Raw genomic sequence first — 26,001 nt, 5'->3', positions numbered from 1 at the left:
CTCTAAAGCATGACCCCCCCCATGCTTCAGAATATACCCCTTGCATGGTATTTTCTGCTAAGAGACCCCTCAAAAATTTGTTAAACTGCACAGGTCACCTCCTCTTCCTACCCACCCCGCCACCCCCAGATTCTGGTACTCCTTGTTAGTGAGATGGGAAGACGAAAGCTGAATTTTTTTTTGCACAAATTCTCCTACGTAATTTTAATACAACTACCTTCCCTAATGACAACTTCTCCAACCCTCACCATCTCTATCACATTGGAACAAAAGGGCTAGGATCCTTAAAATGTTGAAGCTTGAGTTAACTTTTTAAAATGTGCTTTGATAGAAAAATATATAAATATATAAAATAGTTCTCAATTTTTTTCACAATACATAAAGAAGAAAACCTTATTTTGATGTGTAAATGAATTTTAAGTATTTTATTTATCATCTAAACTAATACATATTTTAAATGAAATATAGAAAATATAGCATATTCTACCCATTTCAAAGGCTCAACTGACAAATTATTTTTCATTTAAAATTTCAGTATTTTAATATTTCAAATAGCAATATTTTTCTGGAGATGTCATTGGAATGTCTTTTTTGAAAACCTCTAAAATCAAATAATAGTAAAATGACAAACTAAGGAAGAGTAATAATATGAAAAGTCTAAGATATTAACTATGTTAGAATCAAGAGAATCTGACACAATCAAAAGAATCTGACACATCCTGTTGATTGAGCACGTACTATTGAGGAGAACTGTGGTCAGCATTTTACATACAGTACCTCATTTAATCCTTACAGCAATATGATGAGGTAGGATTATTAGCCATATTTTCTAGATGAGGGAAATAAAGGTGCAGTAATTTATACAGTTGCTCAAGGTCACATCGCTCCTAAGTGGAAGAACAGGGATGTAATTATGGTTATCTAACTCCAAAGCTCATGCGTCACTGCCTCTCAGTATTTAAAAGCACTTACTATGTATGATGTGGCCAAGTTTGTGAAAAAGGATGAGAGGTGTATAAGATACAGATTTTTTTATTTAGCCCTGAAATACGCATCCATTATGGAACCTCACCAGTCAGCAGATAAGCAAACGTTAAATTGTGCAGTGTTCTTCATGTCAATGGAACTTTAGAGACGTGAGCTATCTGAGGTCGAAGAAGGTTTCATGGAAGAGATGGCTTGTTGGAGATTGGGGGGAACTTGAAGGATGGGTACGGTTTGGATAGGCAGAGTATCCCCTGTAAGGAAAACAGATGGATATGTTTGGGAAAAGTGAGAAGACTGATATAATTAAAGACGAGGAATCTGGTTTGGGAATCATGAGAATTAAAGATAGATTAGGTGAGATACAATTACAAAGAGCTTTGAAGGTCAAGAAGAAAAAAATCCATGTGTTAAATCATGCACTCATTCCACAAAGATCTTTGGATGCCTAGTTCATGGGCCAGAGAAAAATAAAACAGAATAATGCAGAAAGCCCTGGGTAATCCTGTTCACAGTCATCTAGCAAGCACTCTCCGTATCCTCTCAGCAATACCACACCGGTGGGGTCCTAGTCTAAGCACGGTCAATATTCTACCTAAGGCTTTGCTTGCAGGCAGGCCAGCAAACGCTAGGAATTAACTCCTAACAGTAACCATTGGTGAATGGTCTTCTCACTTTTCCCAAACATATCCATCTGTTTTCCTTACAGGGGATACTCTGCCTATCTAAACCATACCCATCCTTCAACTCCCATGAACAATGAGAGTTGGAGGATAAATCCTCCAGTGTCCTTGTCCCTGTGGTAGAACAATTCTGAAGCAAGTTCTCCATCATATCCCAGAGGTCCCCAAAAGGACTGAATCCCAGTTGCCTACTTCAGTTACCTGATCAATAATATACCCTGTATGGGCTTATTTCCCTTTCTTATGTCGCTTCTCCACTCCCCCATTGGGATCATCTCTCAAATAAACCACTTGCACTGAGATCCTTCTTGCAAGGACTGCTTCTGAGAGTCCCCAACCCAACGAATATGCACAACAGCTCTAGTAACAAATAACTATGGTGGAGCACCTGTATGCTAGACACCTTTCTAAGCACTTTATATGTATTACAACGTTTCATCCACACAACAGCCTATGAGGTACAAACCATTATAAACCTCATTTTGCAAATGAGAAATTGGGTCAGAGAGAGGTTAAATAACTTGCCCACAGTCACACAGCTAGGAAGCATGGATCCAGATTTGAAGGCACTCTGCATCCAGAGTCAATGCTCGTGGCCACTTAGTCGGCTGCTTCTCTGTACATGGAATACTGTAGAGCGACCTACTATAGGTAGCACAAAGAGCTCCAGGAGAACAGAAGGGCTTGACTCTACATGGAGTTCAGGGATGGCCAAGCAGATGGATTAGCAGGGGTTTTACATTGCAAAAGACAAGAAGCTGGAAGTACATTCCAATACAAGGTCCATCATGTTGCAGGGCAGTGTTTTCAGACACGATGGCACCCCATCAAGGGTCCTAGGGCAAGGGGTAGAGGAAGCCATGGTAGGGCCTGTTGACTAGTTGGGCTCCAGCTCCTTCACCTACATTTTCGTAAAAAATGCAGTATTGATATAAATCTCCTCAAAACCTGCCATATCTGTTTCATATATTAAGTTACTGCCTAAGCTTTTACTTATATGAGGGGTTCTGTGACTTAAAAATATACGTTCGTAAACTCCATCCTAAAGAATGGATATATATCGCAACTCAAATATGGAATATATATGGTGGAATAATTAAGCAAATAGCATTCATACTAATTATAGCTAGCTAGTGTTTATTCATGAAATTGGAAAGGCGGAGGCCAGATGAGGCAGACCCTTATGCTGTACTGTATATAATACAAAGCCAATATATTTTTTTAGCAATAAGAAGGGATATGAAGGAGATCATGTATTTAGAGCTTAGTTTGACAGTGCAAGATAAATGAAAGCAGGAGAGAAAAGCCATACATGGAGGCTGGTCTATGTCTGAGAACCATACCATGTACTGTGGGAAAAAAATTAAAATTTGACCTGTTATAAACAAATAAATGGACATATGAGACACATAAATGGTATATAGGACATATTTCTGTGAATATCAGCATTCATGGGCATAAAGTTGCTGATATCAGGCATGAAAAAGGCTGATATTTAAAGTGCAGTTTTGTGGAGAAGGAATCAAGCCAAATACCTGAGAAACTAAGGGTTTTCTGTAGGAAGAGCCAAATATTTCAGAAAAACATCAGAGTTTAGTCCTGTAGTAGTTTGTTGATCAATGTATTATTTCCCAGTATTTCCTTTAATGAGGGGCAGTTACTCTTAAACACGACACAAATGGGGAAATTAATAAGATATAGAAATACAGATTTTTATAGCACCAAATTTATCATTTAGTTCAACCTCATCCTCAGATTAAAAAAAAACAAAACACAAAACATGAAAACTCAAAGGGAGGGAAGAATGAAGTTCCCTTATAAGTGACTGGGACTGCCTAATACCTTATTTAGAAGTTCAGAGGTGCAGCAGAAATCCTCCAAAGAAAGGCCTGTACAAAGTAATTGTGAGCACTAAAAACCAAGAATGTTAAAGAGGAAAGTCTGCAGACCTCAGATAATGTGCTGATGAAGAGATAAAAGGAATTCATAATATCTCCTAAACTCATGGTACATTATAGGGTTTATAATTATGGCCTAAAAATTATAAGGCTATTTAAAACTTTCCCTAATTTACATCTTATATTTGTAATTTCTCCTTTCCCCTGAGGTATCATAGAAACATAAAAGAGAATTTAAATGTATAAATATTTAAACTTGGTTGTATCAGTTCTGGTTAAAGTCATATTATGTTTCGTTATTTTCTATAAGTTTCTCAGAGACTGGTGACACATTCAAGTAAACTTCAGAAGGGTTTTGAAGAAATCTTTGTGAAAAGAGGTAACGTATATATGGATTTGGGACATTCCAACATAAGCCACAGAAAGGTTCCTATTAAAAAGTGAGCAAAGATGAATCATTTTGACTTCTCTTCCAACTGATTTTTATTCATTTGAAGATGGATTTCAAAGCAAACATCTTAAAGCTTCTGTTTGTCACCCTAGAGTTATTTCCAGGAAGCCTAGGAAATCTCACATTTCCAAAATCAGGTCATGAAACTGGAACGGCAATCTAATTAATATGTTCATAAAACATCTTCCACCACTACCAAATAGACAACAACAACAATAAAATCAACTCTGTATTCTTTGGAATCCCAAAAACACAATTAATAGGAGAAAATCTAATTATTACAACACAGTTTCTAATTTAGTAATTAAGAATTCTAACATTTCTGTTACATCTCTGCCCCTTTTCCTGACTTGACATCTTGTGTAAGTAATTTTAAAAGCACAGCAAAATATCCTTTAATCACTTCGCATATTCATTCAGCATCACTGACTTTTTCCAACTTGATTGACACTCACATACTTCCCTCTTCAGCAGCTTTCCAGTTCCCCACAGAAACTGTTCCATAAGCTGACTAAGCTTCTCCATCTGACCCTCTGAGGTCCTCCCTCTGCGATAGGATCTCGAATCCTACTTCCCAGAGAAAACAGAGGGCATGAGATCAAAACTGCTTCAGGTTCTCCTTTCACCTACCTAATCTTTACCTTGTCTGAATCTATCTGCTCATTCCTCTCTCCTGTCTTGGAGAAAACCATGTCCTTCACTAGTTGTCCAGATCCTATATCTGGATACTTCCTTTGGGTCGTGCTCCCTGACCCTTAAAAGTACTTAGTATTCTTCACTAACTACTGGGGTTTCCTCCCTCCTTGTCTTCCCTCCTCTCCCCTCCTTTCTACCCCTCGTTCTTTCTCGTCCAAAATTTTGAAAGTAGTGTGTACTACTTTTCTCCGCTTTTAAAACCCCTGAAATATAACTTACCCCCAGACTGTCCCTTAAACCATTCCCCAAAGTGTTGCCAATAACTACTAATTCTCAGATCCATCAGATATACTTTTAGTTCCTCATTTCTAGATTTCTGTAATGTATTAGGACTAGCCAGTTGTTTCTTCCTTTGGACTCCCATAACACTTTGTATATACGTATATTAACACTCTCTCTACTATTCTGTAATTACTTCTTTCCTTGGCTGTTCTCCTTACTAATCTATGATTATCTTCAAGGCAGTACTGTTATCTATTTATCTGCACATCCCGATGTTTACATGAATCAGTATGTTCCATATTTTCCATTCCAATTCACCACAAATTTTCAGCAGCTCAGAGATGGGCTATTTCACGATTAAAATATTTCTTTGGCTGTTGGGCATTAGCACTGATTTCAGAAAATGTTAGTACTCTTTTAACTGTGCAAAATTAATTTGAAAAACCTATAATTACAACATTTTAAAGAAAGAAAAAATTATGGTAGCAAACCCCAAAACATGTATAACCTTTCATTGTTGGCAAAGCACGCTCAAAAGCAGTTCATCAGTATGTCATAACTGCCCTTCAAGGTAGGGGTGGAATCCATGTCAAAGTAGGGCCAGGGCTGTTCAGTGTGATGACTGCCCAACAGCGCCTTGCAGAGATGGTGAGTGAAGTTGAATTCATCTGTGTTCCACCCTTCCAGTGTTTGCCCAAGGGAGGGGACAGAGGCTCTGTCCATTCACCAAGCACTACAGCCTGCATTTCTAATTCATCTTTCCTAATTCGCAGAAAGGACCTGACAGGTGAGAGTGGCCCTGGGAACACGGCTCACCTCCAATCCTTGTAAACTTTCTCATTCTGAGAAAACACAGAAGATCTACTGACGTGCTGACGTATAGGTCGTAGTGCGAACATGAACAGGAAGGGATTCTGAGGGTAAAACCTTTGGCACTCACTGGCATGCCATGTACTTACTCAACTTGCTAACTAACAGGGTGAGTCTGTTTCTTTTCTCTGGTCTTACCACTAGTCTATTTTCCAGGAGGTCCATGGCCAGAGTGCTAAGGCATCTGCCACAGAAGAATATGGTGAATAAAAAGACACTGTGGGGGCGGGCCCGGTGGCTCAGGCAGGAGCTCCATGCTCCTAACTTCCAAGGCTGCCGGTTCGATTCCCACATGGGCCAGTGGGCTCTCAACCACAAGGTTGTCAGTTCAATTCCTCGACTCCGGCAAGGGATGGTGTGCAGCGCCCCCTGCAACTAAGATTGAACACGGAGGTGTTCAATCAAGGTGTTCAAGATTGAACACCTTGAGCTGAGCTGCCGCTGAGCTCCCAGATGGCCAGTTGGTTGGAGTGCGTCCTCTCAACCACAAGGTTGCCGGTTCGACTACAAGGAATGGTGGGCTGCGCCCCCTGCAACTAGCAACGGCAACTGGACCTGGAGCTGAGCTGCGCCCTCCACAACTAAGATTGAAAGAACAACAACTTGACTTGGAAAAAAGGCCTGGATGTACACACTGTTCCCCAATAAAGTCCTGTTCCCCTTCCCCAATAAAAAAAAAAAACACAAGACACTGCACTTTAATACCAGGTCAGACTTGGTTTTGAGTGGGTCAGCGTCCTTCAGTAATAGACATGTGACCTTGAGAAAATTATTTACCCTCCATGAGCATTAATTTCTTCACCTGCAAACAGGAATTCAAATAAGGCCCACCTCCAAAAGTTACAGTTGCCATCAGGTAATGGAATTTCTGTGATAACATGTGGCATGGACCTGGGGGTGGAAGGTTGGGGGTGGGTTCAATTACTGTTGATCTCTTCCATGAAGTGTACAATAGTTATGTTTGTGACCTATATTTTACGAACTTCATCCAAGAGGCTTTAGTTTGTCATTGTTTAACAATCTAATAAATCATTATTACCAATGTGCTATGAGAGTTTCTTTTAATAGTCTACTCTTCAACATAAAGAGGGTAAATATCTGCTGCAATCATTTTCAACAGGTGGTGAAGAGCTCGGAGAGCTTTGCCAAGGTCATGCAAAGCATTAACACTAGAATCAGTTACAAACCTGGAGGGGTGTTTTGTTTCGTTTTGTTTTCTTTTGTTGTGTTCATCTCTAACCAATAAACTGACTATATAGAATCTGGATTAACCATTTTTAAAACTAAATATATAGCCCCAAATTGTACATAACATCACCTCTAGTTAAAATATGCTGTCTTGGGTATGTTTATAGGCTGGTGCTTCTCTAACAACTGGAAACACCATCCAATAGTCCCTCTAGTGAAAGTGTTGTAGCGGTTAATCAATGGCTTGCAGACGGTTTGGAGCTACTGTAAAAAAGTGGGATGATGCTAGAGCTAGAGAGGGTATTAATGAGCATTAATGTCTATGGGGTGTGATCCAGGGAGGAGATGAAGAGGTGAGGCATATCTATTGTTTAAAAAACAAAGGATCTCCAAGCCCGTGGCAAGTGGGAAGCTGGTTGTTAAGTTATCTCCTTGGGTTCTTCTTTGTCTCAGAATTCTGAACTACTTGTTTTCCTCTGGCTTGATGGTTTTTCGATGAACTTGGATACTTCAGCATTAGTGGATGTAACTAAAAGGGGAGCAGGAATAAGGGGGTAGAAAGTGAAGAATTTATAGAAGCAAAACATTCCAAATTCATAGCTAATCATTTTCACATGATGAAGAATACTTGTTTCCCTTTTTCCTTTTGAAGGAGTTGTCTGAAACCTCCCCGGCGTGGGCCACCCACTTAGCCCATTGAGGATGTATCCTGTCAGCAGTTTGAAGTGTACTGTTTTACTGCCACGGAAAGTCTGCTGGGACTGATGATTATATTTAATTTCCATAAGCTGTAGGACCACTGGTACTAAAGATGGCAAGTTTCCTCCTCTATCATACCATTACTTCACGATTTTTTAAAAATTAAAATAAAATACAAATTTTTATTTTCATTTTAAAATTATAAGGTGTTATTAAAAGAAATTAAGGAGAATGCAGCTAGAGGCAATGAATGACAGTAAAACAGAAAGCCAAGAGAAAAATTATATGTTTGATAGGATCAATATTTCCTCTAAAGGAAACACCATCACTGTATTATATATAAAGCTGAACTTCGACCTTAAACCATGGCTGACTTTACATTGAGCCCCAGGGACTGGGTGAACAAGATGAGTTTGTATAATTATAGGCTGTATCTAAACTTTATTGAGTTCACAAGAAAATTGTATTTGGCCATAACAGGAATTCAGAATCAAACTGAGAGTTTGGTATGTATTTGTATTCTAAAATTGCTGGGTAGTTTTGTCACTCAGAGGAAGAGATGGGGCTGAAGCCAGGTCAGCAATAACCTAAAATCTCATTAGAAGACACGCAGATACTGGCAGAATTTTAGGTTACTAAAATGAGCAAAGCTCCCTTATCTTGCATGAGGCTTAATGCATTTTGTCCTTCAATGCATATGCCGTCACCGAACTCAATGTTTCTCCCACCCAGGAAAATTCTCATAAACAAGTGAGATCATTCTATTAGGCAAAACATAAACTGTGGAAAATACAGTTCTGGGTTGAGTTTCTGTAGTTTCAATATATGAAGAGAAGAGAAACTTAAAAGATGAAACCCTTAGAGGCTAGATAAGAAGGATTATCCCTTCATTAAGAAGCAGGCCAGCTTCCCTTCTCTGATTATTTATCCAGTGGATTTGCTATTGAAAAAAATATAAACAGAGGATGCCAAAAAAAATGTATACACATTTTAAGAAAGGAAAAAATTGTATTAAATTGTCATACTCAAGATCTACCGATAACAAAAGATGAATACAAGTCATATGTATGCATTTTTTTGAAATACAAGTCATGTGTATATGTTTTTGGGGGCACCCCCGGTATATTAAAACAAACACATACATGCATAGGATAGTACTGACACAGTGATTTATATCTTGCTTCATTCCATAAAGGATTTTGATCAAAGGACACAAAGCAAAATGGGTTAGTAGATTAGTTGAACACTGTTCTGTAGGGGAAACAAACAAACTGCGATTTGCTAGATTGTACCTTACTAGGAACCTGGAGAGGGACAGTCCAACAAAAAGATATGGGGGCTGAGAAAAAGGAAAGAAGCCTCAATGTTGGGACAAGGTATGTGATCACCCCATTTTGCCTCTTGATCAAAGTCACCTCTCAGCATCACAGAGAGAGTTTGATAAAAGCATTTATCATCAAATACGTAAAACAACTAATCACCATCCACAACCATTAGTCCCAAGCCTTCCTCAGGTTTCCACAAAGGAGTACACTGCTAGCAGCCCTGTACAGCTTCTTCTTGCAAGAGCCTTCAGCTTCTGTCTCCCAGGGTCTTCTCTCTCAGTCATTTGAGTTCATCATAAAAAGAGTACAAAGTTATTTAAATAAAATACCCTCCTAAATCTTATAATGTAAGATTCAGTTGCATTCAACATGATCCTGGTGCTTCTGGCATGAAATGATCGCATTTTTTATAAATTAGATTATACAAAACTGTTATGTAACTTTTAAGTAAAGCAAAAAGCTACACACATAGGTTAGGCACACTATGTTATGTCATTCTTGTTAGATCCCTGCACATGATCCTATGTGATCGTGCTTTTAAAGAGTTATCTTAATTGCTGCTAAATGAAATTTAAGTTCCTAGAAAGCTGACCTGCATTTCCCTTCTTCCAACCATGCAAGAAGACCTGATCCTGAATTCCCAGGCTACCACTACATTCTCACACCTAGTCAGAATAAAAAATAAGAAGAGCCATATAGTACTTAGTTATCCTGTGAGGCAAACTCTTATCTTGGTTTGCTTGGCAGTAAAAAGGTTGAAAAGTAATGGAAAGAAGCCTTCGCAATAAAATCCTCCAGCAAATATTTCTAACGTAGCTTTAGACAAGAAAAGCACATTCTTCATACCACTCTTTTAGCACGCAGGGGGTAGTGTTCTATTAAGACAAGTAATAAGACCACTTATTAACTTTAACTTGTAACCAATAAACAATGGATTTGTAATACTACTGCTCAATTATCAACACACCAGCCCGAGGGCAAGAGGATGAGAGTCCAAGTGGGTGAACTCTGTGCGTAAGGTTCTATTTGAACCATTACCTCTGATAAACTTCTGAAGACTATTCTAGACCCCTATATCTCAATTTTCCCTCCATCGTGCTCCTCAAAAATTGGAAGAGAAAAAGAACTTGCACCTCTGTGTCCTGCCTACCCAAAGGGTTTAGAGCTTTCATAGAGCTCACAAAACCAAAGCATGCATCTCTTTATTCTTCCCTGGCATTGGTCTGTTGCCAACTTCTGATCTGCCTCTTTGTGGAAAAAAGGAAAAAGAAATGTGCATGCGAGAATGAGGAAAGGGACTCTTTGGGGATGAAAAGATGAACGATTTAGCAAATCCTTTCTTCCTCGCATGATAATTCATGAGCATGGAATCTCATCCAATAGGGACTCTTACAGTAGGACAAAGGGAAAGAAGGTTTTCTGCCAACAAACACCTACAATCTCTTACTGCAGTATTGACAGGTAAGGTTATAAATGAGAGAACAACAATTATTGGGGAAGTTGAGAACCAAACATAACATTAATTGGGTCACCTGGAAAAAACTACCACCCTCTCCAAGTTCATCTTAATGAATCCTTCTCAGGGGCCCAAGTAAGAATAGATGCGCAGAACACTCACTCCACACTGGCTCAATTTGGCCACAACAACAGCACACTGGCAGGTCATGCAGTGAAATGGATAGAGGGTTACCTAGCTTCAGGAACAAAAGAAAATCCCCAGGATTCTCAACTTCTGTATACAGCTTTCAAACATGCATATTATAGGTCTAGAGGAGCGTGAATAAGCACATTTGCATTCTTTCAAAAACTACAGAGCTGAATAGCTCGTATCTTTCCAGTCAAAAGTAGCAGTGAGGTAAATGCAACAAAATAAAAAGGTGGTTACAATAATAGGCATTCAAAGTGTAGTGCATACTACCTATTGCAACATAAACAAATGGATCCAAATAACAGAGCTTACACAGAACAAAAACTGTTGCTTTTGTATTCAGGTACACTTTATAGAAATGAGAATGGTAATTTTCCCCCTAAACAAATCTTACTAGGTATAAAATTAACCTTAATTGAGGAATAAGGAATAGAAAAAAAAAGTATTTGACAAATGCCTAACATATGCCAGAAACTGTTCCAGGACCTTTATGTCTTAGGGTTAAAGACTATTTATGTGAATGTATCTGTAAGAATGACAAGGACCTTATTACTGATGCCTGACCCTCACCATTAGGACCAGCAAGAGGATGGCACCAAACCTCCCACTGAGTCGGGAACTCGGTGATGCACTTGGAAGTGGGCCACAGAGGTTTGCAGGCATGTCACCCAGACTCCCTCGCAAGCACACTGGAGACTGGGATGGTGGCTCTGGACAGCAAAGAAGGAAGATACGCCACAACTTCGATTCTGGATATATCGAGTGTTGATAGAAAATGAGCAACTGTCCAGAGTAACAGGGATGTCACCCACCTTTCTCTGTAACTGATTTTTATCAAATAAGCTAAAACATCTATAACAAGCCAGCATTCAAGACACTATCATAAAAGCAACTGGAGATATATATCTATTATCTATCACTTTTAATATCTATCACTTATGCTGAGGCCAGCCAAACATTTACCTGGGAAATATACTTTCAAAATCAGACACATTGCAGTATCCCAAACAAACCATGTTAGTAGCCATAAAACCTTAAAATGTGCCTTTATCACGTACTCACAAAGTTTCTGCTATGAGAGATTGAACCCAGACACCTCTAAAGGTCTGGTAAAAACCAGCAATTTTAAACAATGAGTTTTGCCTTTATAATAATCTCAGCAATTAGTTTCGATACACATTTAGTCATAAACTCTAACAAGAAATGGTACATGATGTCACATGTCCAGGGATCTTAATACATTGCATTTTAACCTTATTAATATATGAGCAAAACCAACGCACTAAAGCAAGTTCTATGGGAGTCTGAGCACTTCATGATTCCTGTGTTACAATTCTATGTAATTGGTTTGTTCTGGTAGAAATATTTCTTGATTAGTTAAAATAGTCCTTATATGTGAGGCACAAACATGTATTAGTATTATGTTTAAATTAAGTCAACATTCTAAGTTTTCTCTTAATATTCTTTAAGAAATCCAAAAGAACTTGAGGCCAGGCAAATAGATATTAGATATCAGAAATACATGTGTGTCTTTGCCCAGGGAATTTTCAAATGAAAGAAAAGAGCAAAAAATAAATCCTAAACTCCTTTTTTCTTTTATTAGTTAAATAGTTGCCATCCTCAAAGTTGGTTTTTTGTTGTTGTTGTTGTTATTTTTTTCTCCATGAAATGTTAGCAATTATAAATGTCCTCATACTTGACTTCCTATTTGGGGATGCTTTCATATGAACAACTAATTTGTTGTTGCATAACCATTACTTTCTCAGACAACATCTTGTCTTAAACATGTTTTACTTTTCATCCTTACTTGATACCAATATTCTTGTTCAAGACAAATCTGCCTCTGGTACCTGTCATGGAAATTTTATAATTCTGAGTTTTACAAACTGAAGGAGATATTGATTACTCACCATATCCAGGAATGCCTTCTAAAGGGAAAATTATTCACGTGCATCATGTTTGTAGATCTTCTCTCATCAATATTTTCCTTGTCTCATATGTTTTTTGTTACATGTAGTGATTTTCACAGATGAATTCCAACTCTCCTGTTTAAGCAGCTATCATGGGCAATTATTGCAACAAGTACTGAATTCCAAAAAAATCCCCCCCCCCAAAGAAAAACAAATAGCAACAACAAAAACCCTTCCAGGATTTGAAGAAACAAACATCACAGAGCACTGCAGATATGGGTCCATCCATTTAGGTTCCCCTAGTTAGTCAAGACACTAAAATAACCAGTTCAATCGTTAATCCTAAACGGTGGCAAATATTGTCCTGGTAAAAATCCAACTGCCTAGAGTATAAATGAATGCATCCTCACAGGAAGGGCTCTGGAATGTGGGCAAAAAGGAGTCAAAAGACAGTTTCTTGTTATCCTTGTTAAAGAAGTGTTAGAAGGGAAATGGAAAACTTCAGGTCGCTTTGCCATGCTGTCCTTTAGAAATGAATATTGCTTTTTCTTCTTTCTTAGGTACATATTCATGTGTGGTCACTTTAACGCAGTGCTGCCTTCTGAGACGAATTGGACAAAGACGTGGGCAGAGGGGCTAGAAATCATGTATAATCAAAGCCAACTTCTTTCCCAAATCTCAGGATTGCTGGTTTTCAACAGCACAAGTAGGAAGGCAACGAGCAATTTCTGCTTTGCAGGACAGGACTACCATTAGCTCCCATCATGACTTCAGAAGGTGCTGTCATGAGGAAATTCGTTTCAGCTGCCTAACCAGAATAAGGCTGTCTGCTCTCTTTAAGTAAAATGACTAAGCTATTGATCTTTTCGCTGCAGAAACCCCTTTAATTTGTTGTTATCAAAACCATGTGTGGGCTTTTCATATTTTGCCTTGGAAAGAAAATGAATTTCTCAGCTGCAAGTCAGACGTTGTCTAAGAATTTCTTCCCCGCTGTCTTTCTTCTCTCTCTCTCTCTCTCTCTCTCTTTCTCTCTCTCTGGTTTTTTGTTACCCCAAATTCAATTCCCCAATAGGTGTCATTTACTCTGATGCTCTGACATCTTCTGAAAGATTCTCATGCCCAAGCCATACAGACCTTGCATGCTTTTAAAACACAGTGGCCACAGGCTCCTGCTGGGGTCCCCCAGCGCCGAGTTCCCAGCAGAACCTTTGGAGTCGTCGCAGCTGCCTTGTCTGCCCTGGGCTGCGCCGCCCGGCTCTGAGCGGCTCAGGCACTTGCAGGCTCCCTGGTACTGTACATAAACTCTGCAGCAGCCCTACCGGCTGCAGACACTGCTGCCTGACAGGGGATGTGCTGGCGTCAAGGGGGCCCTCTAGGTGGGTTCCCAGACACTGCAGCACGCCTTGCTCGCCTCCAAGGCGGAGGGAGCCACAGGGGTTAAAGGAACAGCTCGCCCTGAAAGCGCAGATTTCCTTCAGTAAGTCCTTGCCAGGCAAGACAAGCTAAACAGTGGGGAGGAAAAAAAAACACCCCCAAAAATTAAAACTGTAAATAAGCCACAGGAATGTGACACCTACAACAGATAGATATTACAGGGAGGGCTTTTGTTTGTTTGTTTTCATTCTTCCTTTTTTACCCAATTAAAAGAAAGGGAATCAAAGAAGTCAGAGAGGATTTGCAGAGGGCAAGGTTTGCTCACGCCGACTCCTTTGTTTAAAAAATAATAATAAAAAAAAAATATTGGGGTGGTGATGTCTTAGTAGCTTGACGATTTGTAACCATTTAGCTACAGATGACCATCACATGGTAATTTTTGGACAGGAAACGCTGTGGAAGCGGGTTTTGCAGAAGTCAGTTATACTTCAGTTGCAATTGCACATGCCATAAAGCTGCTTGCTTGATCAGGGGCGTGTAGCTTTGAGGAGTGCTGAGATAAAGCATTGCAATGCCTACTGTTGATATTTTGCATTTCCTCAAACTTGTCCCTTTGTTGCAAAAATTCTGTTCAACAATCCCCTGAAAGCACCCCATCACTGTTGATGCCATTTTGGAGCAAGAATAAAATAGTAAACTCTTGTAATAATAGTACGTTGGCACTTAAATGGTGTTTGTTCGAAATCAAGAGAATGGACTTCACAGTAGAAGTGTACTCAATATTAATAGATCACTTTTAACTTAAGCATTTAAATAGGCTGTTATGTAATTGTTTAGTATTAAATGGAATGCTGGCAACATTTAATACACCATGCTATTATCTTCAGTTAGAATTTCCCTAGTGAGGCCCTGTCATCATAGAAAATATTACCCAGAGGTGGAGGTGCAGTGGGGGTGGATTTCCCACAAATTCAAAACTAGGTATAAAGAAATTTAGTCTTAAAAAATGCCATGATATAGGGAGTTTTCATTTTAATCAAACAGTGAGACTAATGGAACTATTTCTGGGAGGATGAACAACTCTGTGATTCCTTTAAAAGCAGTTGGAACTTGTAGGTTCATAAAAATGGGACCACGGCTTCAAAGGAACTTTTTAAGAATATTTGTTGAGATTTCCTGTAGCCTAGGCAGTGTCCTCATGAGCTCGTCTTTCTCAAGATAATAAATCTCTTCCATGGGTCATTTGTGATCTGCATCAGAAAACTTCAGTCTGAACTATGTTTAACAAACTTGAATGCTATGAATCAAGCATCACAGAGCAGCAATTCAAAACTTGATATATTAGATACTTAAATATTATTATTTAAGAGCAAGGAACACTTAAAATGTCTTGGGGCCTGTACTAAGGGCTTTCCATTATTATCTCATGTAATCCTCACAACAACACTATTAGGTAAGTGTTATTGTTAGATCTGTTCTACAGATGAGGGAATTGAGGCACGCAGAGATTAAGTAGCTTGTCCAACGTCAAACATGTAGTGTCATTATTTGAACCAAGAAAGTCTGGCCCCAAGCCTGCATCCATTACTACTATAATGTAGGCCCTCCATAATAAGAATACTACCTTGTAGTATCGTGCTTTCTAAAAAATTATCTTCACACGTATTTTATTTTAGCCTCACAGAATCATGCTGAAGAGAGGATGACACTTATGACCATTTTGGAGATTAATCTCCAAAAGAATAGTATTTGTTCATCATTATGCATCATGTTAGCAGATATGAAAGAGAATTCAATTTCACAGGTCAGTGTTCTTTGATGATGAGGTTGATGATATGATGATGGACATTAACCTACATCATAACCAATACTTAGTCCTTACACTATATAAAAGAATAGCTCTCCAGTGAAAGTAACAAATGCAAAGATTTACAAATGATGTAAAAATCTATTTTTCCTTGTAATAGACATCATTTATTTAAAATTGTTATTTGCTTCTGTATTTTTATGTTCATTCTACTCTTCTGTGTTCATATGCCAACATGATACCCCTGGGTAATATGACACCAAGAATATCTCTGAATCTCTTTCAATTACCACACATTTTCACATCCAAAACCTGTCAAGCTTTGTTTCCATTTCTGGGCAATGATATAAGCAAATCACTTTAAAAATAAAAATAAAAAACATGTGATTTTTGTCACCAGCTAACTAAAGGAAAGATAAAATTAAAACATATTTAGATAGGAGAAAATTTCAGCTGAATATTTTTAAAGTGATCTTTCTCGACTTTTTATTTCTATCTTTATGTATGCAACTGTTTACAGCAGAGGTGTCCAAACTTTTTTCAACGTTTTTCACCAAGGGCCATATGCAGTAAAATACACAAACAGCTGGGCCTCTCACTCGAGGTGAAGTAGTATTGCCTAACCTGGTTTATTTAAGTAAACTAAATATATTTTTGGAATTTGCTGTGGGCCAAATAAAAATGGATTGTGGGCCGCAGTTGGCCCGCCGGCTGCAGTTTGGACACCCCTGGTCTAGAGTAAGGTATATAAAATTAGAAGGAAGGGACACAACTGAGAAACTATGATAAATAGTGGAAAATCCAAATTTCTGCTTGAGGGATAAAGAAAAAATGCAATTTATTTCACAGTTCATGGAACCAAGACTAAACATTAATAAACAATCCTAAACTGAGTATTTTGAAAACTCAAGGCTACGTACATAAAAGAATGGGCTGACTTAGAGAACAGAAATAGCTTATTTACAGCATTTTTATTCCATGTATATTAGAAACAAGGTCTTCAGAGTTATGACCACTATTTTACAAACCAACGCGTCACAAGACTTAATATTTTACAAATGTGCGGTCTTCAAGAAACATTTATGCAGAACTAATAGGTTTGTATTAAAAAGTTTTTCTCAAAGATGAATAATGTTGATGGACTAAAGCAGGGGTGTCAAAACTGCGGCCCCCGGGCCAACTGCGGCCCGCAATCCATTGTTAATTGGCCCGCAGCAAATTCCAAAAATACATTTAGTTTACTTAAATAAACCAGGTGAGGCAATACGTACTTCACCTCGAGTGAGTGGCCCGGCTGTTTGTGTATTTTACCGCATATGGCCCTGGGTGAAAAACGTTGAAAAAAGTTTGGACACCCCTGGACTAGAGTAATACAAATCTGTTTTTGGGTTTTGTTTTTTTTCACTAAAAAGGTAATTATCCTTTCATGGAATTTCTAAGAAATGTTAGGAATAAACATAAAAGATGACTTTTATGGCTGATCCTAGCTCCATCATTTCAATCAATAAAGGACTGTTAATTATAAGCAGGGTACCACAGTTTGGCACAAACTCGATGAGGTTCCTATAGCCATGGGGCAGCCTTAAGCTCTACTTAGCACAACGGCTGTTTTTGTTTGTTTGTTTGTTTTTTGTTTTTTTGTTTTGTCTCTTTTCAAAATGTTTAATCCCACAACAAGCAGAAGGCTAACTGTTCTTTCAGGGATGGAATCAGATTAACCATCCTCATATGGGACTGATGGTAAGCAAAACAAAAACAAACAAATAAAACAGAATATCAATTCATTGATAAAATGAAAACTTCCAAGTCAGAGCAAACCAGAATACTCTAATCAACATTTTCATGAAAGATTATTTAGTGCACTCAGAATCACAGAGTTATTAACTAGTCCATGCCCCCATGTTGCTTTCCAAAAATGAAAGTCCTTTATTGCCCTGGCTAAGAAGTTATGCTTGTTTTCAAACTAAGTTCCTGGGAGCTCTCTGGTTTTGCAAAGTTGTCTCAGGCCAACTGCAGGGCAAAGGAATGGCCAGGTACTTTCTGTTGTTTCAATCAGAGGCCGTCTGCTTTCTGCTTTTCCCTGTTTTATTTCAAGGTTTGGTTTGAAAAAGGGAGTCTGGTTCGTTAAAAAAAAAAAAAAAAAGTTTACAAAAACATAACAGTAGGAATACAAAATTAACACTTTCTAGGCAAATTATTGTATTTGTATTGTCAGTTTCAAGACTCCATTATCTTCAAATCCCTTCAATTTACACCTTCAAGATAAGTAAAATACTAACGAAAAAATTATATCTTTATGCTAATACAAGCATAATAGCACAATGAACACACAACATAGGCTCTGAACTTGGGTGTTTCCTAAACTCTTTAGTCACTTATCTGATATGGAGGGTGTAATGAGTTACCTCATTCATTCCCAGAGTTTCACTTTCAGAATGTAACTTTAATTTCAAGTGTCAGGTATGTCCGTCTTTCTGTCACCATCATATTTTGCTATAATCAATAGCCAGTATCAATCGTAATTGCCTGTGAAATAGCTTAGATGAAATAAAATTAAAATTCCTGTAGGTTTATATATGAAATGACATATAAATCACCTAAAAGGTGATCGAGTAATCTTTTATGAATACTAATTATCAGTTCAGATATTTTAGGATAGTGTCCCATTCTTTTGAAAGGCTGGAAACCTTTTGTCCCTTAGGTGTCAAATGAAAATATTTAATTGCTCAATGTTACACATTGATTTTTTATAAACATATTTGCATATACAAATACATACTTTTCAAAAGCGCATTCTCTATATTAGGAGCATAAATATGCTCTATCTTAGGAAATAGAAGCTAGTCACTTCGATATCTTGGAAGATACGACTTTTTCATCGAAAACCAAAAAAGCAATAATTTATGAAATTTTCCAATAAAAAATTTATGTGCACTTTTTGCATATGTATGTATGAGTAAATTATATACACATTTGTTCTTCGTATTATATAGTATATCATCAATTAATAAATAGGTGAGTGTGCCATTCTAATATATAGAATAACACCCAGAATGACTGCATGCTCCCCACACCCCGACATCCCAGCAGCAGGAAAAGAATATTCAAGTTCCAATCTCTCCCATTCTTATAGAAACCTATTTCTATGCAAAGGAACGTAGTGTCACAGAGGTGTCTTCCTCTGTGATTTATAGCGCCCAAAACAGTGTTGGCACATTGTAAATGTTAACTAATGATCATGTTGATAATGACGACTCCTTACTTCTGGCAAGTTCTAGCAAAGACCGATGGCATGCTGGTCAGCACATTTATAACTGAAATAAGAGGAGCTCTTTATGACATAGTTTCAGTAGCACAGTTGGGGAACTGTGTCATATTTCAGCAACTTGCTGGTACATTCATTTCCTCCATATTCTTATAATCAAGGATAGAACCACCAATTGAAAAGTGAAAAAGATCTTCATTAAATACATATTTTGATCACCTACAACCAACAAATGTGTTGTTGGAAATTTTCACGATTTAACTAATATAACAAGTCATTTTGGATTATACTGCCTAAGCTTAAATCATCTCATCTGAAATAATATATTTATAGGAAAAAGATATTATATCATCAAACACAATATATTTCGTAATTGGGATAATTTAGAATGCTTGCCAAATTCCACTTTTAATAGTTTTGGAAGTGGAAATACTAGAATGCCTAATGTTAAAATAAAAAAAAAAACATTTAACATTTATTATTTAAAAATCAAATGTGGAAAAACAATCCACAGCAAGTTTGAAGAAGTTGAATATGCATTGTCATGGAGTGTCAAGATGTGAGCCTTGAATTTCAGGTTCTGCCTTTTACTTTTTGTATAATTTTAAACAACTCACTAAACATCTATGAGGGTTAATTTCCTTATCTGTAACATAGAAATAATGGCAAATTCATAGGTTATTACAATTTTTAACTTACCGAGGTAAATTATAGAAAAATGTTTTGTAATGTGAAGAGAGTTCTTTAAATGTTGTGCACATATATTTTAAATTCACTCAAATGTAATAAGTACAGATTTTTCACTTTGTCTGCAATTTACTTAAATTGAAATGAAAAAAAATGAAAAAAAATTCTATGAGGTAATATTGGAAGTCTCTTCTGGGAATTATATTTCATTTTTGCCTTAAACTTTTCTAAAGGCTTTGTGTCATTGTTGATTCAGAAACTCACAGGAGTCAAAATATTTTTCATGTAATAAGGTAAGGCTCAGCATCATCAAAATTACTCATATTTACAGAACATTACAGATTCTGAAGAATCTGAAATATTGGTAGGTGAAAAAAAAAACCTAACGTTTTCAGAATCATATTTTCAATATGAATTCATCAATTTAAATATGTATCTAAATCTATGTTTATGCCAATGTAGAAGAAAAGAAAGAACCAGAATATGCACCAAACCATCAACAAACTACCTCAGAGATAAAAAAGTAAAAGTGGGCCTCATTGAAAAAGGATCTTCACCTTTCACTTTACATATTTCTGAATTTATTTTAATCGAGAATATTTCCATGTATTATGTGCAATGAAGAAAAACATATTTAGTATTTACTTAGGATAAATAGTCATTTGTAGTTAATATTTACATATTAGAATATCCAACCCAAGTTTCTAATATTTATCAGACAGAATCTCTGATAGATTTGAAAAATCCAATTTCAAACCTCAGAGTTAAACAGTTAAATGCAAACTATATATTCAAAAATTCAAACATTCCACTATTATTAACTGAATCAATATCTTAAAAATAGAAATGGATCACTGATTTATTACTTTTCCACATCCACATGAACACCGTAGCTGGGGCCAGAAGCTGTACTTACCTCAGAGTTGAAACTATCAACATTATAGCTATGTCTACTTGCAAAATGAAACATCTGATCACACATCTTGATAATAGTATATGTTGATTTTACTCTAGCTCAAATATGTGAGTATCTGCAAATGTAGATTTTCTGACTCCTTAATTTTGATTCATCTTTGTGTTTGCTGGTATATACCAGAGGTGCCAAAAAAATGTAAAGTTAATGCTATCTTGTAATATTGAATAGCCACAGTAAATTAGCATGACATTGAATTAATGGTTACTCTATCAAGAGGCTTAAAACACACACACACACACACACACACACACACACACACAATTAATGTATCTACATCCACATCGAGAGGTCCTGGAGAAAGCATTCTTTTGTAACGACTGACGTCTATTACACTTCCAATCAAAATATTAGCTTCTTCTTTTTCTCAAAACCTTTCATCATTTTCTTCACCTCAAATTCCTTTCATTTTCTTCACTGGATGTTAATTTGTTTTAGATAAGGAGTCAAAAGACAGAAAAAAAGACAGAGACAGAGAGATATTAAGGAAGAGGGAAAACACTGTGTTTTTTATTAGTTCTACGGAGTAAAAGAATTTAGTCCTCAAAAGGTATAATTATTTTTTAGGGAGAAAAAAGGATATTCATATGATCATTTTAAAATAATCATTTAAACATTTAAAGGTTTTAAAATATTAAAATGTATTAGGTTGGTGCAAAAGTAATTGCAGTTTAAAAGGTTAAAAATAATTGCAAAAACTGCAATTACTATTGCACCAACCTAATACCGTGTTTCCCTGAAAATAAGAAGACCTAGACAGATAATCAGATCTAATGTGTCTTTTGAAGCAAAAATTAATATAAGACCTGGTATTATATTATATTGCATTGTATTGTATTGTGTTATATTATATTATATCATGTCATTATATTCTACCCTATCTTACATTATATAAGACTTGATCTTATATCACAGTAAAATAAGACCGGGATTTATATTAATTTTTGCTCTAAAAGACGCATTAGAGCTAATTGTCCAGCTAGGTCTTATTTTCGGGGAAACACGTTATTAAAACCAGAACTCAATATTTTAGAATAACATAATTGATAGTCATTTTGATATATTATAATGAAATAAAGCATTCCTTGCGTTTGAATGCAAAATAAATTCAAGGTTAGTTGATAAATTCTAGTTGACTATTACAGACAAATACCCTCTGCTTCACCTAGCTTTTTATACCCACCCTCTACTCTGCTGTTTTTAATGTTCTCATGTGGGGATGAATTCATAATGTTGAGCACCTGAAACTATCAAGTAGCTCACTTCTCCCTATAATTGGCATGTCCCACCCCTAAAATCATCACTATAGACCACACAGATCACTTAATAGGTACAATGGACACAATATAAACAACACATGTCCCAAATTGAATGAGACAGAAAAATACTAATATGAAATCCAATCACCTGGCTATTTCTCTTATACTTTCCCCTACAGGAAGCACATTATGAGAGGGAAAGAATTCAATGTGGAATAGAACATAATTTCATTGGTTGTTCTTAGTTCCAAGATTTGTAAAATGGATGAAGACACAAAAGAACTTTAAATTTTTCCACAAAATAAAGTAGCAAAGCAGATCAAACGGTAAGTTTACTTTTAAGAATTCTCTTCTTTTCTCACCGACCCCTCCTTTTTATATTGGTGATGAAATAGGGGTTGGAGCAAAAATAAAAAGCAGGAAGCGGGCAGATGAGCAGCTTGGCATGTGTTGTCAGAACCCTCAGCGAGCTTCCTTGATTTTTTTGAAATTCCTGCCTCTTTTTTTTTTTTTTTTTTTAAGAATGAAAGTTATACAGGAAGCAGGTACAAAGATAATGAAACTATAAGCTCCTCACCTTTCTCCCGCTCCCCAGTAATCACCCACTGATCAGAGTCACAGGCCATTTGCAATGAGGCGGCCACTGTGTGTCCTGTTGGGGGTTGAATATTTTTGTTATGGAAGGAGGATAGGGCAAACTCTTGCATCCCATTTCCCTGGGAGCCTTTCTGCATAGACTGTGACCATAGTGAGCAGATAGAGGACAGTCCAAAGGCGTCTGAAGGGAGGAAGGGATGAAGAAAGACAAGGAAAATGAAAGACAGTGTAGAAGGGTAGAAGGGCACTACAGTTAACACCAACTTTTCCATTTCCCTAGTTTCCATAGTGACTTACTGCTTCCTACACTGTTGACAGATCTACTTTGAAAGCCTTCTACTGGAGCACATTTAAAGATCAGAACATTTGCTGAACATTGTCCTCTCAAATTTTAGAGGAAGATAGAAAGAAGAAACACGCAAGTAGAGATACAAATGTGATGTGGTATTGTCAGAATATTTAAGTCTATTTGTAAAAGGGTATACATATTTTAACAAAGTCACTGAAAATAAGGACATGTATTAAATGTATTAAATGTATTTCATTTGGGTTTTCCATTACCCCTTTAAGTTTTATTTATGGAGAAAGTCTTGTGACGTTTCTGGGCACACATAGGCAATAGAGAGCTTCACATTCACTTTAAACCATCAACTCAGATTCAATTCAGAAATTAGAATGTTCAATCCAAACTATAATCCCAAACTCCAAACTTGATTTAACTCACATCTTCCTCCCACTCCCAGCTGGTCCCACAAAAGACTAGCTGCTGTCAGTGGGGTGAGTTGCCAGCTGTTGGTACTGACTACTGTGGGGTCGGAGAGCATGGAGAAAGACTATGAAACAGAGGTGTTCCCCTGCCCCCTTGAATTGGCACTGTCAGAAGATGGCATCTTGCACTGAGGATCTGCCAGACGTTGAAAGCTACCTCTTCGTCTCTCGGGCACTTTTGTGGGTTCATCAGCTGCATTCCTGCTGGGCCCCCTGGCTGCAACTCCTATGACTCAGGCAGATCTTTATTTTCCAAGTGCTGCTAGTTAATCAGCGCCCAGCAAGACCCTGGTCTTTTAATGGTCCAATCACCGCATACTTTTGCTGTTGGAGTCCAAGTGCCTTTTCCAGATGGTCCTCTTGGGAGGGACATAAAATGGCTCAAGGCCAGCTCTTTCTCTAGAGTGGTGCACATCTGGTCCATGAGGAAACTTTCCACCTTTGAAGGCTCTTTTTTTTTGGCTTGATGTGACTGAGATGAGTGCAGCCCCATTTAAGGAAGGGTAAAGTAGGACTCACAGCACTACCCATTTCTCTCTTTCTTAAAAACAAAAACAAAACACTATTTTGTAAATCACTCTACCTTCTTCCTCTCTGAACTCTTTTATAGTCTCAATGTGAGTTAAAGACACCTGTGTGAAAAGCCCAAAAGTTATGAAACTAATTCTTACATATCTGTTTTGAAAATTGGAATTGAGGACCGGCACCTCACTTTGGGCTGCAGCTTCTATCTTATCTCACTGCCTTTGGTGAAACTTCAATTTTAACATATTTTACCATCTGATTCACATCATGGTTCCTTTACCATTGTTGGTAATCTATTCAATACCCATCTTTTCTTCTTCCTCACTGGCAGACAACCAATTATTTTTGCAGATATCTACTTTTTGAAGTAGCGAAGTACTCGGAGAAGGTGACTCCACACCCAGCTCAGAGGTACATTCTGAACAGTCTAATCCCATTTGGTGGCTGGTCATTTGTTTATGTCATCAGACCAAATCTAGCCAAAGAGATATAAAGGGAAGTTGGCTGAGATGATTTCTGGAAGAAGTTATTTCATAAAAAGAGATGCAAAAGAAGAAAGGGTTCATTCTCTGCCTTTGGACTTTCTGCCGGGCTAGGGCCATCGTCTTGTGTAATGGACAGAGTCATTCTGAGCAAAAGGACGACATGCTAAAATGGCAAAGCAGAACCTAGGTGGTATGTCTGGCCTCTTAATAACCATTCCTAGAACAGTCTACTTGGAAACTTCCTGTGACAAGACAATGCATTTTCCATATTTGTTCCTATTAAGGCATTGAATTGGGAGCCCCAAACCTGCAGAAAAGGCATCCTCACTGAGACAGTTCACCATGAAGTATTTATTATAATCCAAACATGGGCACTTCTCAATAGCTAATCAAGTCAGACAGGAGAAGAAAGCTTATGTTTTCTCATCTTTTCTTTTTCTTTCTTTCTTTCTTTCTGAATAACTGGTGGATGAGTTCATCTGCCACAAAAAGCATTTTAAAATCAGATGTTTAAGTTAATTTTCAAAATTGCAATTACTATTATTGAATAGAAACAACAGTTGTGATGACACCTGTGATAACAAATGTAAATGAACACAAACAAAAGCTACGTTCTATTTGTGACTCCATCATTCACCAGTAGGCTTGGATTTCTCTTGGAGTTCATGGGGAAACCAAAGAAGTTTCTACTATTACATGATATTATCAATATTGAGGGCCATGATCACATTCCAATCTTAGAAAACAGAAAATATTGTGTATGCCAAAAACCCCTTGGAAATTGAATCACATTTTATGCTGAATTCCATTTAGAGGAGTCAGCGAGGACCTATTTCACTATTCCATAGCATGATGTGGCTGTGCTTATATTAAATCACTTTCAGAGAAACACTAGTGACTAATCCGTGACAATGGTATGTTTGCAGACTCACACATTCATAAGAACAGCAGAATAATGAGCTACTTTGTAAAGTACCAGACGGAATTTCCTGAAAGCTGGTGGCCTAAGCTATCATAATTGTCCCTCATACTCCAAGAAGATACTTCTCGTCATCTTACTGCCCACATCTTTGCTTTTGGACAAACAGGTCAAGGTATAACTAATCCTCTTCCAGGAAGGCAGGTTTCTAGTATTTGAATATGCTTGCTACTTGAGCCTGCTGTAATGGGAAGTTCTGCTTTTTTTTTTTTTTTTTTTTTTTTTAACTCTCCTGTCTGAATAGCATCTCATAATGAGGGACCATTAATCGTAACTGTTCTCCCTTTTATATTGTTGCTGTTCTTTTGATGTTGTATCTTTGATAGTTCATAAACACTGAGGTGATTTCAGATTTATACAGTACTTGGACTGTCTCTTTTTCCTCTTGTTTGCATGCTCCAGCTCAGACACCGTCACCGTACCTTCAGTACTTCTGAGATTGCCTTTTCTATTTTTTTCTCCTTTTTCGCAAGTCAATCCAGGAATGAGTGTATCTCTCTTATCATTAGCCTCATCTTCCCTTCTTTAGTCCCATCCAAAGCTTGAGATTGATAACTCTAAGTCCCAATTTTGGTACTTTCTACATTGCATCTTCTCATAGCCCCATGTGTGGACTAGCTAATTTGTGCTGCAAGGTAAACAAAACTTTTTCTGAAGAAAGCACGGTTAGGTGGAAGAAACACAGGTTTTTGGTATCATCAGACAGAC

The 26,001-nt window shown here is 37.4% G+C and overlaps 1 protein-coding gene across 7 annotated transcripts in view; it reads right to left on the bottom strand.

Annotated features, from left to right (window-relative positions):
• Positions 1 to 26,001, bottom strand: part of PDE4D (phosphodiesterase 4D) — a 1,186,109-nt gene that overhangs the window by 491,928 nt on the left and 668,180 nt on the right. The window contains exon 1 of one of the 7 annotated variants that reach the window (XM_081054421.1): positions 12,575 to 13,880. The exons of 5 other annotated variants lie outside the window; for them this stretch is intronic. In XM_081054421.1, the coding sequence (XP_080910547.1) occupies positions 12,575 to 12,621 (47 nt within the window). In that variant the 5' untranslated portion in view covers positions 12,622 to 13,880. Of the gene's footprint in view, positions 1 to 12,574; positions 13,881 to 26,001 lie in introns of those variants that run through there. One more of the 7 variants, XM_081054413.1, reaches the window with a different exon arrangement.

Source organism: Rhinolophus hipposideros, assembly GCF_964194185.1.
Source record: "Rhinolophus hipposideros genome assembly, chromosome: 7".
NCBI classification, from domain to species: domain Eukaryota; kingdom Metazoa; phylum Chordata; class Mammalia; order Chiroptera; family Rhinolophidae; genus Rhinolophus; species Rhinolophus hipposideros.
This window is presented reverse-complemented; position numbering and strand designations above follow the sequence as displayed.